Here is a 19,317-nt window from a genome sequence, read left to right on the forward strand (position 1 = left end):
AGCTGGTATATTGCTGTGGCTCTTCAGAGGACCCTGGGCTGAGGGACAGCACGAATTAGAGAGACGTGGCCATGTGGGCTGTTCCTGCACTCTGTGATGTCTGCTGTGACCCACTTCAGAGACAGTAGCGGAGCCAACAGTGTACATAATAATCCTGGACCAGGATGTGAAAAACAGGGAGCTCTGTGTGGGGAAGGACCCATGCTAAGGTCTGTGTTGTCATGCTCTGAGCTTGCTCCTTCTTCCCTCTCTGTCTCTTCTTTCCTGACCTTGGTCTGCTCTTCCTTTCCTTCCATGGCGCCATGTCTTCATGTGTCTGCACTCGCATCTTCTGGGCCTGCGCTGCTGGTGTTGAATGTACCAGGGAGAAGCCCTGGGGCATTGTGAACTGGTGCAGCACGAGCACTTCAGTGGAATCACCAACTGGGGAGCTGGGTTCAAGGCAGCAGAGTTTCCACAGCTCTCTTTGAACTGTGTTTTCCTTTCTTTATCCTCTGTTCCCTCACAAAGACTTATTACCCTTGAGATATCTCAAGTTGACACTAATAGAAAATGAAGCTTTCAGTAAGGGAGTAGAGATCCTCTCTCAATGCCCAGTCAGTCCTTGACCTCCCTGCCTAGACTTTTAACAGCATTACAGTTCTGCTGATACGCTTCATTCTGGAGATATCACTAGCAATTAAACCAGGACTAACATCTCATTCTGACAGCTGTTAGATACTAATGACCAGAGTTTGCTATGACCAGAGTTGGATTAAAACTGGTGACCTACATGTGAAAGACTTTGTATCTCGTTACCTCAAGCTATTCCCCCCTAGATTTCTTTGAAATATAATGCTGTTTTCTGGCTTGCTCTTATTAGTCATGTTTGCTGGTGTCTGCCTGCTTTATTCAGTGAAATGTCTGGGGATCAGTATTCCATGTTCCTCTCCCTCATATCACACACTATTTCCACCCATCCCAACTTTTGTTCACTCTAACTGACCTTAAAGAGACCTAAAAACTGAATAATAACCAGGGAGTAAGAAGATGAGAGCTTTTTACATCTAGGTTACTACTAATAATCCAGTGGTGATCATTAGAGCATGTTTAGCAGCTGATGCAAATTCTTTCAAGCCCCTTCTTTGTTGACACAAAATAAAATTTGTGCCTTTGTTTCATTGGCCCTTTAGGTTTCTTTAGTGGGTCTTCGGCTAATTAAGAACAAATCTGCACTTAAGTCATCTATTCAGCATTTGATCCCGGTTCAGTAAGCTTCTTGTTGACTGAAGTTGTTTCTATAAGTTGAAAACCAAATGAAGGTGCAGTGTTGGAAAGTTAAGATGTTTCACCAGGCTGTCAACATGGTTTCAACCCTGCCTTGCCATGTGCTTCCATTCTGGTTGGTTTGGGGGTCCTACAAAAAGCCTGCAGCTGCTGTGTGTTTTCAGAGAACACTGAATATGAAGAAAAAAGGTTCTAGTCAGAGATCCAAAGCAGGGATGTTGCCAGGGTTCAGTCTGTATTTTAATCCACTAGCATACAAATTTTCCAGACAGACTGGTTCAGCAATTCAGATGTTCCCACCCCAACTCCTGGACAAAGAAAGTGAGACACATGACACATACACGTGTAAGAGGGAGCTCTGTGTGCTGCAGAGCTACTGCCAGATACAAAATACCATGAAGGAACAGAGAAATACTTTGAATTCTGTCATGCATGCTTTTGGAAGGAGAGTGATGTTATTAGCAGTGAAATTGTCTCCTGAAATGGAAATACATAATTCAGTTTGTGGTTCAGTTAGTTCTATTAAAACTTTGTCTTTATTTCTGCTGTCAAAATACATTTAGAACAAAACCTTCAAGTCAAAGGTAGGAAAGATTAAATTGCTCTTATCTTTTTTCAAGTGAAACTGAAAAGAGATGTTGGTGGAAGCGGGTTCTGGAGGCAGAGCAGTGCCGGAGTGTGTCTGTGTGCTCTGCAGGCAGTGGGAGGACAAACCTACAGGATCTCAATGCAAGCTAAGGAATGTGGGAGAATCTTTATTCCAATGTCATAAATGTTTCCAGTGAAAACTGTCACTATTTCAGGGCCCCAAAGCTCTGCCAATTCCCTAAGGTTTACTTGGATGCAGCAGAGCTTTTACCAGCCCAGAATGTTAAGCTGCATTAGACACAGGGGCAGTATGAAACTGGCCCCCACTGTGGAAGCTCCTACTAGGTCCTTCATGCTTCAAACTGTCCCTCAGCTTTAGACTGTCTTTTAAGTAAAGCTGAAAACTTGGCTTTAAAAAGTGCAGTGTATAGCAGTGAACTATGTGAATGGTTTGGACTTGTTTGGGAGCATAACAGACATAAAAGCCTCATCTTAGTTCAGTGGTTGGCCTTGGCATTTGTTTCTAATGCCTAAAACCAAACCCAACCTTTCCATGGAGGATTTGGAAGAAGATCAGATTCTCAATCCAAGGTATTTAGAAACCAAGATCTCACCTGCTTTACATGGAAACTAATTCCTGGGGTTTATGGAACAGCCTGAAATTTGTCTGCCCTCTCAGCATTACACTGCTTGCTCTCATGGCTCGAGAGCTGTAGATGGTTCAGGCGTGCAAATTCTTGCCAACATCTAAAATCCAAAATACGCTGTTTCTCCTAGTTGTGTCTGGACTTCTTGGTAGTCTTCCTAGGGACAGTTACATGCTTCCACACCATGAATAGCAAGTCAACACTTCCTGTTGTTTGTGTGTTGTATAACTAACATTTCTATGTTGTGTAACTAATTTGCACTGAAACAATGAGCTTTGCACCTCTGGTGTCAGCCCTGGGTGTGTTGTACATGCTCGGATTGACTCTGCAGTGCATGGGCAGCCACTGTGATGCTCCTGGTACATGTCAGACTTGCTGTGCTTCACTGGGGACTCAGTCTGCAAACACGGAGTAGCCCTTTATCTGGGAATTTGAGTTTTTCTACAGGCTACTTAAAGCAAATATTCCACCCTATTTTCCACCACAAAGTCCCAGCAGATGGACCCGAATCATAATAATGTGATAGGTCATGTATAAAAGGGGTAGAGTTGGTAGGTGGCTTACATATGTACAATCTTGCAAGCGCGTTTGTTTTGTTGTCTTGCTCTGCTGGTACTTTGGTGTCCATCTGTGTGGGCAGGTTGTGTTATTAGACTGATGCTAGCAAAGCACTTTGGGATCACTCAGGTTTCTGTAGGTGTGAAAACAGCTCTTTTTAAAGTTAAAAACCTGATATTAACCACGTCTGACAAATTAGTATAGCTAGCTAAAATCTAGACTTTGTTACCTCTTCTGAGGTGACGGGATCATTGATATCCGTCAGAGGAAAAACACCGAGTTTGCTGTGACTAGGAAATGTACATTGCTCTCTTGTGAAAACACAGCTCTGCTGCAGCAATAGAAATATCCAAAGATACATTTTAGTTGAAAAGTCAACATATTCTGCCATTCTGTAAAGGCAGCACAGGTCAGTCATTGCTTTAGATTGACATCTCAGAGAATGTGCTCACAGGACAACAGAACCAAATCTTTCCTATTTAAGTACACGGGGTAGTGAATAAACAGCTTTTTTTCCCTTGGCTCTGCAGTCACTCTGGATTTTAGTCACTTCATCAGCATGCTGGACTGGATTGTCATTGTATCATTGTGACAGCTTCACTTGTGTTTCAGCTTCATGACGGGTCTCAAACACATGATACCGTGACCTCAAATTTGCATCACATTCAAGCTTCAGTGCCATACCATTTCTTTTCCTCCCTGTCATTTCATGAGGAAATAGCACTTTATATTTCAATTGAGAATTAAAATCTTATTTTTCATTTAGCCTGTAGTCATGCAGTCCTTTATAACCCAAGAAATTACAAAGTACTCACCTGGAATAGGATTCAGGTCATGCCTGCTGTTGGGATGTATGACCCATCTTGGAATAGATTACCCCATCATGATGCAGCATCTCTTTCCATTGATGGAAGAAGAATTAGCAATGAGCTTTGAACTGGTGTTTGTCGGGCTGACTCTTGTACTAAATGTGACAGATCATTTAAATACCTTAGCTCACAAAAAAACCCAGTTTTTCAGCAGTGTTATTAGAAGATAAATATATTCACAGATATGTAGGTACAGTGGAACTGATCAGATATCAGGACTGTCCATGGCTGAGAGGCAGTCAGGAATCTAGTGAATAAAGAAGCCAAACCTAAACATTTTTCTGGGGTGTAGCTGTAAGAAAGTATTGATGCTGACAGCCAGTAGAAATGAGTAAATTTATGACCTTTCTCTGCCAGGAGGGCTTTGTTTAAATGGTTTTCTCCATGAATAACCTGGGCAGCTATGAAAAATCTACCTTTTTGTGTGTTTGCTTTGGGTGTACACTCACTTTTACTCAAATGAAGAGAACCAAAACACAGGGAGTCTCCAACTGTCCAACTTCTGTGAAAATACCATTGAGCTCTGGGACTTCCCTAAGAGTTGATAAGTCTACTTATACTCTACGAGGAGAGAGTGAGCTGGCAGAGCTACAGACTTGGTGACAGTTCTGTAAGAAAGGAAGAACAGCTACCTCAGAACGCAGTTTCTGGTTGACCTTCACAGACTTTGGTGCTTTCGGAGTTCTTTCATACTCAGACAACCCAAAATACTGCTGCTAAGTGCTAATGGTGTTTGCTTGAGTGAGTCCTTAAAGTGCTCAGTTTGAGAGCTCTGGTGCTGTGCTTTAGGATTTTGCCGTCTTCCTCATGAGCTGTCTCTGCCCAGGGTCATAGCAGGTGATGCTGCTAAATCTGCACTGGCAGCTGGACTAGGTATCCTCTGTGCTCCATCCCAATTGCAGAAAGAAATATCAGTGTTGCGTTTTCTAGTTGGACCCTAGACCCCAGCCTGGAAGAGAAGCTTCTCCATATTTTGGCTAAAAAGCGCTGGTACCCATTAGCTTGGTAGGCTGTTACTGTTCTTTTGACATGTCCTGTCTAAGGCATAGTTCAAGTTTCTTCTCTGCTATTGTTTAACAAAGACTATATACGATTCTCCTGTGTTTCTTGTTCTGTAAGTGTTTTCACATCCTCAGAAACTGAATTCTCTGGCTAGTTTGTTGCCGTCTTTGCCTGGGCAGTATTATCACCTTTAGGTATTTGGCTGTCATCAGGAAAAGATGCAAAGAATTTCAAGACTTTTTTACAAGGAAATCTGGTGCTGACCTTGGTTATGGAGATGCTGCCACCTCTCCATAAAGATCTCACACAATCAGAAGTGGGGGATTACACAATTTTTGTAAGTGCATGATCTCTAAAACAGAAGAAATGGCAACTCCGTCATATGATTTTAAGTAGGAGGCTAAATATTATGTGTTACATATTATATAGCATATACAGAGTCTCTGTGAAAATAGTTGCATTTTAGAGACAGCTGCCTTTAAAAGAGAGTGGTTGTGAATTGAGTATCTCTTGCACATCATTTATGAAGTGTTTAGAGGCTTGAAAATCCTTTGACCATCAAGAAGTCAGGAGTGTGTTGCAAAATTAATGCAATAGGAGAGCAAATTCAGAAAATCCCCCATGCTGGAGAAGATTGTTTACCTGCTGCTTCAGTGATAATAGCAATCAATCGAGAAAATGCTTTCTTGTTGTATTCTCATCTTTCTGTAACCTTGGTTTTGATTTGTTTGTTTGAGAATTTAACATCTTACTAGAATTAGGTCATTATTTTTCATCCTCAATTTCATCTGGTATGAAATGTAAGTCTATCAAATAAATGTGAAATATATGTCATTACTGTTTCAGTAGAAAGAACTTGTCTCTAAAGAGCATTATATGCAGTCAACTCATAGAGGAGATATGAAAGAGCTTGGGGATGTCAGGAACTGGGCTGTGTATCCAAGCTGTAAACTTTGAAAGGACGTTTGAGAACTGGCATCACCAACAACAGTGTTCCTGGGAGGCTCACTCTTAGCAAACATAAACCGGCATCATTCTGGAAAGCTGTTGGTAGCATAATAGTTTGATCATGATTACATAGTTTGTTGTTCAACTGTTAATGTCTATAGGTTTTTTTTTTATCTTTGTTGACTCTGGGGTAAGGGGATATTAGAAAGGATGTAATCTGCTGCTCTTATAAGATACAAGAACAAACTTACCTGAAAGCAGAAGAATTCAAATAGATCTGATATTGAAATGAAATTGCATTCTCTACAATGAAGACACCAGTTTTACATTGGTCACACTCAGAATTTTGTGTTGAACTGAAGTGGTAAGGGTATCTTCAGTTGGTCTGGGGCACAGAGGGTGACTTAATCCAAAGGAGAATGCACTAAGCTTGTGTGATAAATAAAGCAGCAAGGAGCGCTTTTTATTGTCTTCTTTTCAGCTGACTCCTAATCGAGTTATTGAAACTTCACTTGTTATAATGGTGTCAAACAGTGCATGCAATGAGATATCCTGGCATTGGAAGAATTGCATAGATAGTAGCTTTCTTTTAGGCACGCATCTTTTGTTAGTATAGCTTTGTTCACCCTTTTAGATAAAAATCATTTATTGTTTTTAATTAAAGGTAGCTTGTTCTCTGCAGATTTTAGAATTGATTTTATACTATCCCTTTGTATGATCTTATTGCATTCTAGTGTTAAGTCGTTCATAGACAAGTACATGAATAATTCTAAGATCTTAAAGGAAGCAAGTGGCAGGTAAGCTCTTCGCCAGTTGATTTATCTGTAACAGAAGAGGCTGCTCCACCCATTATAGCTTTTAGCCGCAGTGGTGGTTTTCTCATAGCAGAAAGGAGCTGAAATTCAAAGGTAACATGTGCTGAAGACTTCAAGTCACTTCAGCCGGCAAATGCAGGAGAGAAGGCAACTCTGTTTCTCACTTGCAATGCTTTAAATCAACAAGCAGCATGTTCCAATTTTTTTCTAATAGATTTACAGATTTCTCTAAAATGAACCCTTGAGATCATGTCTGGTATCTGGAACAGTGAATAAAACCACAAAAAAAACACTACAAGATGATAATGCAAAGTTAGAGTATTGAGAGGACAGAATCTGTGGGTAATTTTCTCCCTTCAAGCATTCTGGTTTACTTATGATAATCTCATACAAGTCTGCATCCCCCACAAGTTGATTGGAGTAGGAGGGGTGAAACACAGGAGAAGCACTACTACATGTGGGGTGATACTGCCTTCTTTAGGTGGCCAGTTGTCTAAAAAGGAGACACCTTTGGGAACCATCTAGTACTGATTATCACAATATACACATTTTGTCTGCATTGGCTCATGAGCACAGTCAGTACTAGCACAGTAGCAGCATATCTAGGGAGATGCCATGTCTGTGAAAGCAGTGATCCATATGGCCTACAGGGAGGATTTCTACATCTCTTTCTACAGATGGCAAAGAACATAAGTGATGGGGAAAAGATGATTTATATACCGTGAGGATTTTCCCTTCTTGCACCATTTTAGACAAGGAACAAGAATGTAATGCTCCTTTACATCCTTGCATTCATCCTTCGAAAGTCTTTGTTCAAGATCCCTTCCCCTTAGGGGGGTTGATCTGTGAAGCTAATGATGAGGAGACAGCGTTGCTGAGAGCTGTCTTTGCATATCTGTGGTTTATTCTAGACCTGCCCATACATCTTAATTCCCAGAAAGTGACACAATGAGTTGTGTCATTCCTTTCTCCTTTCCCACTCTTGGGAAGATCAATTGGAATCAAGTCACAAAGAAAAGTCTTCCAGGCTCCTTTGCACTGACTTTACCTCTTTCCTCTTTATTTCTCTTGTATGCTGAGCTTTAGGTTTTATCTAAGAAGTGCTGCTCAACCAACATTCCTAGATATCATGACTATCAGTAACAACAGTAATAATACTTCTACTCACATGGGACTACAAATGTGCACAATAGTTCACACAAATAAAACTGGGTTTTTTTGAAACGTCAGTGAGTTTAAGAGTGTTTTCCTCCGAGACATTTTTCCTAAGCAAGAACCGATTTAGTCCACATCGATGCATATAGATGCGCTATCCTTTGCACCAGAACGATGATATTTCAAAGGTTTTGTATACAACTGGGCTTGTAGGTCTTGGCATCGACCTTCGAAAGAACTTATGGCATAAGAGAAAGTGTAGATATGGGAGAAAATACATTACTTGCAAAGCTGGAATCTTAAACTGCACTGTATTAAAAGAGTCCTTTTTTATTATCTATTCACCATAAGAACAGAACTGACAGGGTTACAGAAGATGGATCTTCAAAACAGGGCTGTACGTTTCAGAAGGATACCTGAAAACCCGTCTGCTCACAGCTTCATTGCAAAGGAAAAGCAGCATTAACATAGGGACCCATTTCCAATTTCAAATTATTAGAAACTTCATTGTAGTACAGTTTCTCTGTGAGTAGTTGAATTACTCTCAAACTCAATACCGAAAATAAATGTCAACAGGATATGCCAAGGGGAAAAAGGATGATGCAAAGTCATTGCCTTCCTGCCCCTTGGCTATTATGCTAACTCCTACTGCTGCCACTGCTGCCATCCTTCCTGCCTCTCACCTCTAACTTTAGGGTCCTTTCCATTCCGTTAACTCTTCCCCATTTTGTCCTGCATGGAAACCTTATTCTTCTGTTACCAGCTCCAACCAGACACGTGTTTGTGTGACAAGACCATGGGAGATAAGGGGCAGATGTTGCGTGGTCTCCAAGCAGGAGATTTACCCAGCCGGGTTCCCATGTGCCCTGTGTCATTAACACTGCCTGGCCCTTAGGCATTGTTGAACATTTTGAGTACAACACAGAAAACACTGCCTGCCCACTGCTTGTGGCTGGCTGGGCCCAAAGGGACAAAGTGCACAGCGCTCCAAACTGACTGACCTAGGGACTGTGGCTGTCATGCAGTTACTTATACTGTTGAATGTGTTCCTACTAGGACCAAGCTTCCTGGAAGTGCTGATTGTAGTTCCCATTTCTAGCCTGTGATGGCAGGGAGCAGCAGGAAACACCATTCTGGGGGGCAGCCCTTCCCATTTTCTCTCCTTGAGCACTCAGTGATTTTCCAAGCACTTTATTTTTCTCTCAAGGTGCTTGTGGTACCATACAGCTTTCCTCTTTTCTGCTCCTTTGGTATTTCTGGACTTCAGGTTGTATTTTCCTTCTTTGGATGGAAAGGTTTATGGACTGCTGTATTACCACAGGTTTTATGAACCGAAAAAGATACCTGAGTCCACCAGTTCCCAGCTCAGTGAGCTGTGCTTAAGGGAATTGATAGTTCTCCCCAGAAGTTAAAGCTAGTTGTTGGTAATTACTGAATTAGCGGGTTTTGCACTCAATATCAAGAAAAGGGATTGTGTAGTTTAGCAGACACTGGGATCTTGAGGTTCAGATTCTCAGTTCTCCAACACTCCCTGCTTATAGCCATTTTCCTTCTCTTTCTGCAGTTTCCTTTCTGCAGTACTGAGCTACAACAACTCCATATGTATAGGAATTTTAGGAGGACATATTACATAAGTACATGAGACAGTCAGATATTTCAGGCACGAGCATTTTTTCTGCAGCTCCATCTGTGTATTCATGAGATGGTTGTCTCAGACTTCAGTGACTTGTGTTTCAAATCCCTTTCTGGCTGGAAATAGCACTTACTGATGCTTCTATAGCCCTGTTCTTTTGTGAAATTTGCACTAAGGACTTCACAGCACAGCAGGCCCAGCATTCAGGTTAATGCTCTGAACATTTGGAGCCAAAACTCACTGGGAAAATAAAGCGTTTTTCAGAGATGAAAAGGAGTCAGGTGATCAGTACTGGGGTGGAGGGAAAGAGGAAGAGGGGGAGAAGGAATGTCGCAGATCAGTGTATCCTCCATCTGGTACATTCCCAGATTCCTAAAGAGATAACATGATGTCAAGAAAAAGGATGCTGTAATTAGGTTGGGGGATAGCTACAGCACAGCAGGATCGTGACATTGCCATAGCCCTGTGCTGTCGCTGACCTTGGGGTAGTGGAAGACTGTGCCAAACTCTTTATTTTGAGTTCCAGTGCTGCTGCTCAGTTAAGGAAGATCAAAGGGAAATAACATTTAATCAACAGTCATCATGGCGTTCAGCACTGGCAATACTAATTGTTTTGACAATACACTCTGAATTCCGATTTTTTGTTAGCACTGAGTAATAGCTGATGTGCTGGTGTATTGACCTATAGCACTGCGACAGCTCAATTAAGTGTCTTATTGTCCAAATCTAATCAGAGAAAACCTGAGATTGAAAATCGATTCATTTCCTGGTAGTTAATGACTAATTCCCCACAAATGTGAATATAGAGATTAACTTCTCAGGTTGAAAAGGTTTTTTAGAGGTAGACCCTGTGAGATGGATGTTTGAGAAGCAGCACCATGGCTTCTCTTTTGCTATCCATCTTCCTCCAACCTCTTGTAGATCTTACTTTATCATAGCCTATAGAGTGTGCTTACTCTACGGTCTCTTAACCTGTGTCTGACATAATTGCAGGAACTGGTATTGATAATTCAAGGTTAGCTCCTAAATTCTCAAGTATTTCTTCTCCATATCCCTGAAATGAGCATTTCTGCAGTGGCTAAAAACGTCTGCAAGATCACATGACTTGGTCCTTAATAATGTGAGAGTGAGGCACGGTCCTTGGAGGTCTGGGTAAGAAACAGATTCTTCTCTGATCCCACTTCAGCCTGTACAAGTTGTGATTTTTTTCCTGTGAAGAGTGAAAATTACATTTCTTGGGTCTTGTATTTCTTCTTTATGTGAAGAACTAACAGCTGCATATGAGCCTCCCCATATGTCTGTGCATGCATACATGTTCACAGCATGAAAGATGCTAAGCAGAGACATAAGCAGTAAACATCCATGAATTTGGCAGTTTTCCCCAGTCCTTGCTGCTTGTATGACTCCCACTGCAGCAGCATTTGAAAGAGTCACAATTCTCTGTTGTATTTATCCTCGCAGAGCACTTCTGAGGTAGGGACATCTCACAGATGGAGAGAGAACTGAGGTCTGGATCTAAATAGACATTAAGACTCTGGTCTTTGATGGTCCTCAAGATTGTCCTTTCCAAAGGCTCAGCCCCGTGGCTTAGGGGCTGCTAAAACCTACATACCTGTGGCTGTGGATGGACCCTCCAGCAAGCTGGAGGCAGTTTTCCCATGTGGGATAGTTCTACCTTACCCTGCAGATGTGCTTAAGAGTGCAGCTATACCAGATTCAGCATCTGTGCAGACTGGAGAGCTTTTACTGTGAAGTTTAGGTCTGGACAGTCTATACATTTGTTTGGGTTTTTTTTTTTCTCATGTTGCTGTATCATTTCAGCTCTGCAACTGATGCTTTATCCCTGATGTCTTTTTTTTATTCACCTTGCTGCAGAAAATATGCTGTTTTCTGCTTTGCAGCAATGAATTTTGCCAGTGTTGAAAGGCTTAGGTCTGTATCCTGTCAGCCTGAAGCCCAGATTTGTATGTATCAATCCACTGTAATCCCATGGAGTAACCTTCTCCCTGATACTCAGCAAAACATAATCCAACTCATGTTTTTGTCTGACTAAAGAGAATTTGATCCCTCTGAAGGCATCTGTCTGGTAAAAGCCATGCACACCTGCAGTACTGGCTTGTGGCATTGCATGCTTTGCTTCTGCATTTTTCCTGTGGGTCAGCCCAGTGGACCTTTTGTCTGTGTAAAGCACAATAAAAGGGCTATAGCTCAGCATGAAAATGGCCTTTCTCCCAGATACTGAGCAGGGACTCACATGTTTTGGGGGTGAGTGCTTTGGTATGTGTATGACAAACTGGAAAGAGTTAGCCCCTCAAAGGCTGAGTGGGAGAAGTCAGAAAACTGATAATGCTTTGCTCCCAGTAGAGGCAGCTGTAGGAGGAACACAAAATGAATCTGCCTTCTGGAGCGGTGTAGCTATATTAACATGCGACAGAGAAAAATACATTGGTGCCATTGCTTTGTTGCATATTCCATCAGCATCAGCCCTACACATTGACAGGCTAAATATCATTGTCTGCTTTGATAATCTTCCTTTTACATTGCAGGAATACACTGAGCTGGGACTTCAAAAGGTGTGGACTCTGACACAGTAGTACCATTTTTATCCGTTTATTTGTACTTTGGAAGGCAGAGGAAATACAGTTTACTAACCATGAACAGAGTATGCTTGCTCTTTCCAGTTTCATCTGCAAAATAAAAATAGCTTACAGAAAGACATTTTTTAGCTAACCAGCTTGGTAATACACAAAAAATGTTGTTGGGCAAGGCTTTCAGCTTTGAAAAGTACTCCACAGAACCCTGCTGCTGTTCCAGGCAGTTTTACATGCATCACTGCCCCACAACACCCAACGAACCTGCCCATTTTCCTCTGGCTGTATGTGTGGTGAAGCAGAGATTGGGGATCCCCATCATTCTCATTAGTGCAGCATGTGCTTCAGCTTATATGGAGATCTGTGACATCAGTGCTGTAGCTGGGGGTGAGTTATTGCAAGAGCTTTTAGACCTATCGTAGAATCAGAGAATACATAGGGTTGGAAAGACCTTAAGATCATCTAGTTCCAACCCCCTTGCCATGGGCAGGGACATATCCTAGGATGTCTCTATGTAATGGAGGGATAATGCAGAGGGGACAGCAACAGAGGATAAGGAGAAGGTAGAGAAGAGGGTTCCCATTGGTACCACAATTTTGAATATCATGTCTGGATTTGTTACAGCATCCCACCTCTAGTGCAGTGCAGAGCAGAAACATCATCCAATTCCATACCCTGAAATTTCAGTAAAGAAATTAAATCCTTGTAACCCTCACTTCATTTCCAATGCATATGGACAAGACAACCCAGACCTTTCAAAGGCATATGATGTGCCTTTGATGATGTGCCTGTGCTGATGTGCTGCTACTCTGTGGCTGAGGGCTGGGAACAAGACAGGAACATCTGTATCTCTGGGATACAAATCCCTTAACTTTCAATTAAGTTGTTAATGGAAGCATGCTGAGCTGCTGAAATTACTTCTGCTTCTGTGGAGCCAGATTCTTGGGTGCTCATTCATTGCCTATAATGCCTCTGCAGTAAACTTCTGCCTCTGAAAGCTCTGAGGCTGAAATCCTCAGTGGTTATCTAAATGCATCTAAATGCTTTTAATTTAAAGGGCAGCTGGGGATAGGAACCACAGGACTTCAGCAGAGTAAGGTGTGCTTAACTGCCTCTGGAAACAGGATCTCCAAAGTTTAGAGGGAATATCTGTGTGAGAAAAGGCCTTGGAAATCAACAGCCAAAACGTGTACACCTTAGAGTGATGGAAGACCTGGCTAAGGAGGCAGCTGCTCAGAGCCCTTCATTGCATGTGTCCCTTTGTGGATTTTGCCTTGGTTGCCTAAAGGCCCTTGGGGGTCTGGACTTGAGTAAGAACATTTGGATATGTTTTGGTTCCTTAAAGATCTCATAGTAACTCAGGGAAAACCTTTGACAGAACTAGAAAGTGGCAAGGAAAGGCTTTCAGATTTAACATGGTCATAGGCTCCATTCAAAACCCACTGTAGTAACTGGATCATTTCATTGGCCCATACTGCTGATAGTATACATTCTGCTCAGTATCATAGCAGTTAAGATGCAGATGAAGTGAGAATTGTGAAAATTACCTGAGTTAAAGTAGATTTTTTAACAGGATACAGAAGCACTGTACCACCTCCTGCTCACCCGCACCCCGTTCTGCACTCCAGCTCCTGCCTCAGTGCTCAAAGCTCTGATGTTATATGAGTGCCGGAGTTGTCACCGGGCATGTGCAGGCAGTGTGTACAGCTCTTTGTACACCAATTCTGGCTTTCTCCGTTTTATAGTAGAATTTCCCTTTTAATAGAAATGAATCTCAAAACGTGATAGAACATTGCATGAAAATTGAAGAACCACTCAGGCCAGTGTGTAGATTCACCCCACTGAACCCGACAAATGAAGGAGACACCCTTCTTTTTTTAACCTACCACATCACTGCGGAATTTGGAGAAATACACTGCTTTGGGTTGTTTTTTTTCTTTCCATATGCTAAACCTTGAGCCACATGCTTTATATGCTTTATGCATATTCTCTAGTATATGCATTATGCTTTTTCAGTAACTCGCTCCCAGAGGTCATCTGAATAGAGCTGGTCACAGAGTTGTCTGTGAGCATCATCACTTCAAAGATGCTAAAGCATCTGCAGCCAAGCAGAGAAATATTCCTACATATTTGATCAGTTTCCCCAAGACTTAAGTTACGTACAATTTGCAGATGCTGTTCACTAGATACTTCTACTCCAGGACCCTAGAAAAGCCCCCATATACCATAAGAGTGTCCAGAAACACTCTAGGAGCTAAGAATCTGCAAGACAATCTTCTCCACTATGTAGAAGCAGAATAAGGGATCTTTTTTCTCTCCCTTTTTCCTTTCCTAATTGATAGTTGTCTGTAGAGAAAACACTTTCTTCACATGCCAGCACGTTCATCTAACTGGTCAGGAAAGGCACAGTCCAAGAAAGAGATGAGACTAGAGGAGCAGAAACAAAGGAATGATCAGTGTTTGGTCACCCTTGGAATTCAACTGCTGTAAAAATCCCAGGCAGGTATTGTTTGTCTTGGGTTTTGGATGAAAAGGTATAAAACAGGAGACAATGCTGGTGTGTAGAGTGCACTTTTCAGTGGTACCATTGCAGCAGAAGGGAACTAATTACTCTCGTAAGTTGATTGATCACCTGGACAAGGGTTTGGAAGGGAATGCTGAAACCACTGGCCTGCACAGTAGCTGTAGCCTCTGAAAATCCTCCCTGTGTTCTTTACTTATTTCTGAGGCTTTCACTGAGCTCACGCCAGAGTGCTATCCTCCCTCCTTATATTCCCCCTGCCAAGTATGGGTGTTTCTCTTCTAAAGATCCCTGTCTCCCACTGCTACTAGACTAGTCTTAAAGTAGTTAAAGTCTGTGTCTTTACACTTAGCTAAGGCCTCCCATGGAGGCTTTGACAGAAGGATAAGGTTTTCACCATAAGAACAATCCAGGAAGGTCTGGTAGGTGCAGTCAATGCAGGCCTGAGCTGTATCAGAGAATCCGTATCTCTTCGTGTGTGTTTACAAGTCCAGTCATGCTTACAAAAAAAAGATTAAAGGTCAAAAATCAGAAAGTACAGAAAGAGCTGGAACAGAACCTTGAGGTATTTAAGGCACCATCAGTTTGGATTATCAGAACATAACAGGGGCTGGGTTGAGCACAACCCCGTAAGTTATATTTTAAGGAGCAGGCAATATCAAATACCTCTTTCAGCTGTCGGAAAAGGGGCATAGAAGCTGTGGGTGGACTCTGATCCATACAAAGTTAACTAAGAAAATCACAATTTTAACAGCAATGCTAACCTAGACAAACCACCACTGGAACGGGTACACGCCAGATGCCTCCACACCATGTTCAGGTATCTTCCTGAAAATATACTTGGGAATTGAGATGGACCTTTTCTGGGGTAACACTGCGATTTGCAACCCTTTAGGGTTAATTTACAACAGGACAATATTCTGAATGGATGGAGGGGGGCAAAGTTTAACCCTGTGCTCTTCTGTGGGCAAGAGGAAGATCTTACACTGACTGTAATGCCACTGAGCCAGAGAAGTGATCGTATTGTACCTCTTCCACAATGCAAAGGTTATCCAGAATGGGGTCTGAAAAAACTGGTATCAGAGACAACAGTTTTGAAGAAAACTCTCAGGTTAGGACCCCTTTGGCCATGCAGCAATGACATGACCCACACAGCCACATAGTAAAAGCAGCTGGCTGCACCTGAAGTTTTGTGTTTTTAGGGCAAGATACAGTATCCAAATGGTCACTGGGCCTCCTCAAAGGAAAAGCAGCAAAGGCTTGCCATGTTCTACAGATGTGTTTACCCAGACAGTTAGTAGCACCCAGTTCTGTATATGCTGTGAGATCTCCAAGATCCCCCATGAAATCTGAGTGTGCTGTTCAAGAGCTTTCACGGCTGACCACAGCAACCACCAGCCTGCAGTGAAAGCTCTGGATGGGGAAATGGAAAACTGAAAATTGCAGATCCACTTCCTTGGCTGCTACAGAAGTTTCCTCCAAAGTTACATTACTAAATGCAATACTTACTAAGAATTGGAGTTTCAGAAAGCACAAAATGAGACGGCCCCACATTGGGATAATTCAGGTTTGTATTTATTTTAAGAGCATGAAAACCTCCACAAAATTGTGCTGGAAATAATAGAAACAAACATTATTTGTGTATAGACCCTGCACTGCAGTGGGACTTCAGTGGCAGTTTGAAACTTCCATTCTTAAGAGGTATATTTTCTTGCACCTGGGCCACAGAAAGAACAACTACTGTCTCAAGTGTCTTAAATCACAGGTTTCTTGAGGGGAAAATAGCAGCTAAAAACCTACATGGTACGGTCATGTAAAATATTTTGTGAAGCTACAGCCAGTTGCAGTGTTCACTAATAACGGATATTAAACATGAAAGCATTGCTCTATATTGTTTATCTCAGCTCTCATCTTTTGCACTTGTATTAATGTTCATTGGCAGAACATATGTCCCTGTTTTCCTATGCTATGTGTAGATTCTTCTTTTTGAATAAATGAAGTTCTGTAACAACAAGCCCACACTTTTGCTTGGTTGCAACATGTCAAGGGCAGAAAAAAAGAGTGCTAAAAGGCACCTTGGTCACTATTTTTCATAATCAGAGACTATTAAATACAATCTCCCATTTGCACCCAACTTCAGTTTCAGGGTCATCTCATTAATTTAGCTTTAAATTAGGATTGAATATATTTGTAATGTTGTTTGCTGTAGAGAAAACTTCTGACTAATCATTGCATTGTTACTGTTACAGAAGTTTACATTGTGTAGCTTCCATTTCACACAAAGCCCACCAGCAACTCCCAGTAAATGCCTCACTTCAGTGTTTTGCAGGCAGGTAGAGAACTTGTTCTTTTGCACTGCCCACAGTTCTAGCCATTTTTTTATTTTGCAGTTCTTTCCGTATGGAGACGCTTCAAAGTTTGCCCAGCACGCCTTCCGCACCTTTGATAAGAATGGAGATGGGACCATCGACTTCAGAGAGTTCATTTGTGCACTGTCCATCACCTCACGGGGCAGTTTTGAGCAAAAGCTAAACTGGGCCTTCAACATGTACGACTTGGATGGTGATGGTAAAATTACAAGAGTGGAAATGCTGGAAATCATAGAGGTGAGTCCAGTGTGGCACTTAAAAATAACCTGTCTGAACATTAACAGAAATTGATTAATTGTTCCCATACCCTTTAGCTTTTAAGCACACGAATAGCTGTACCTATCTTTAAAAACACAGATTACATACATTCGTTCTACACTGACTCATGTGTCAGTGGTGCAAGCAGACTGAGACTTTTATAGATGTAATTTTTTAGCATTGCAGAGAGTACGTACAAGCTTTTAAATACCAGAGGTAATTGGTTTTTTTTCTCCGATGAACAGATTAACCATACAAATAGCACAGCAAAGGATTTACAAAGCCCATCTCAAAATCACTTACCACCCATGAAATTACTGGTTTGTAGCTCAAGTAGCTGAAGCCCCACTGGCGATTAACTTCAGATGATTATGAAAATGTACAGGGAAAACAGCACCCTATTTTCAGTGAGGTCACACAGATGGGCATTAAGATGCCCACAGTGCATAATACAGATGAAGTTTACTGCCATCGTTATCTACCAGCTACTCACCACAATAGTTAATACCAGATTTTGCTCCCATGAACCCAGAGAAAGCTGTTAAAGGGTGATAATTTCCAACACTGATTATTCAGAATTCCTGTGAAATATTTCAGTGGAGTAATTACAAGCCAAATAAACAGTTGATCCAGAGAATAGGTTACAACAGTTTTGCACTCTGAAACAGAAAGCCACAGAAATTCATTCTAGAATGCAAAATGTAACCACTGAAATAATCTACATGTAAAGAAAGTAAAACACATTCTTCCTTGTTTTAAATGTATGGACACCGGATTCTAATGAAAAGAGGAAAAAATCGCTTAATCCTTTGGGAAACTGACAATCCTGTTATAGCTGGAGTATCTTTCCAGAATTTGATCACATCAAGAAATCAGGTTAGTTTGTAAGTTGAGTTTTCCATTTTGGTTTCTTTCCAAAGGCCATCTACAAAATGGTGGGCACTGTGATCATGATGAAAATGAATGAGGATGGTCTGACGCCTGAGCAACGGGTAGACAAGATCTTCAGTAAGATGGATAAGAACAAAGATGACCAGATCACACTGGATGAATTCAAAGAAGCTGCAAAGAGTGATCCTTCCATTGTATTACTCCTGCAGTGTGACATTCAAAAATGAGCTTGTGTACAATGCGCCATAGACTGCACAGAAGTTTAATGTTCCATTCAGTTTGCAGCTATTTCCACACACACAAAAATTTGCTTGGACTACCTATAAATGGACTTGCTTCTTGTGTTTGAAACACTTGTGTGCATGAGAATGTCATTTGCTAAAGAATTTTAAAAGTATATATTATAAAAATAAACTGCCACAACGTGAGGTGTGCAATGTCATTTCACAACAACCCTATTCCTCTGAAGCCTGTGCAGCAGTCGTGTGCTGCAGTGAATTATATTATTTATTGTTCATGTTTTACTGATGCTAGCTCTGTGTCTCCTAGACTGAGTAATGTTAGTGACACTGAATTCCCACGGTAATGTTAACTGTTTACTAGAAATCATGTCACCATGCTGCTGTAAAGTAGTACTGGACAGACAAGAGGGTAAGAGTTCTTCAGCTCTTAAGTCTGATCCACAAATGTGCTTGTATTGTCAGTGGATATAAATGTACTTCATTTGCATGCCTTTTAGGTTTGCCTTAATTCTTACCTCATTTGCATCCCTTCAATCTGGAAAGAGCTATGTCAGAGGAATGCAATATAAAAAGAAAAAAAAATCCTGCTAAACTGATCCCTTTAATTAAAAAAATATATAAATATATATATAATGTTTAAAATATTGTTTTATTGGAAATTTAAAGGTTTTATTGGAAGTGTATTGATCTTTGCCTGAATTTTCAAAAGCTTCCACAGAGGTTGCAATATATATGTCCCAAAATAAATTTATAACATTTGACCTTTTCCCCTAATTCTTATTTCACGTCTTCAGCCTGGTAATAGACAAAAAATATCAATTTTGAATTCTCTGTCACTGTACTACTGAGAAGTATGTATTTCATTCTGAAAGCATGAAGAAAACCTCTTTGCACTCACTCACCTGAAGAGTCATATTTTAAGAAACCAACATTTGTATTTGTATTTACCAGCAGAGCAGCTATT

At 41.3% G+C, this 19,317-nt stretch overlaps 1 protein-coding gene across 2 annotated transcripts in view; it reads left to right on the top strand.

Moving 5' to 3' along the window:
- Window positions 1-19,114, top strand: part of VSNL1 (visinin like 1) — an 82,966-nt gene extending 63,852 nt beyond the window's left edge. For both annotated transcript variants that reach the window (XM_061351184.1, XM_061351185.1), the window contains exons 3-4: window positions 16,984-17,199; window positions 18,141-19,114. In XM_061351184.1, coding sequence (XP_061207168.1) covers window positions 16,984-17,199; window positions 18,141-18,338 — 414 coding nt within the window. In that variant the 3' untranslated portion in view covers window positions 18,339-19,114. The remainder of the gene's footprint in view (window positions 1-16,983; window positions 17,200-18,140) is intronic.
- Window positions 19,115-19,317: the final 203 nt, after the last annotated feature.

This window comes from Neopsephotus bourkii, unplaced genomic scaffold (genome assembly GCF_033783945.1).
Source record: "Neopsephotus bourkii isolate Nb327-2 ecotype Australia unplaced genomic scaffold, CSIRO-AGI_Nbou_v1 NB_565, whole genome shotgun sequence".
Taxonomy (NCBI): Eukaryota; Metazoa; Chordata; class Aves; order Psittaciformes; family Psittacidae; genus Neopsephotus; species Neopsephotus bourkii.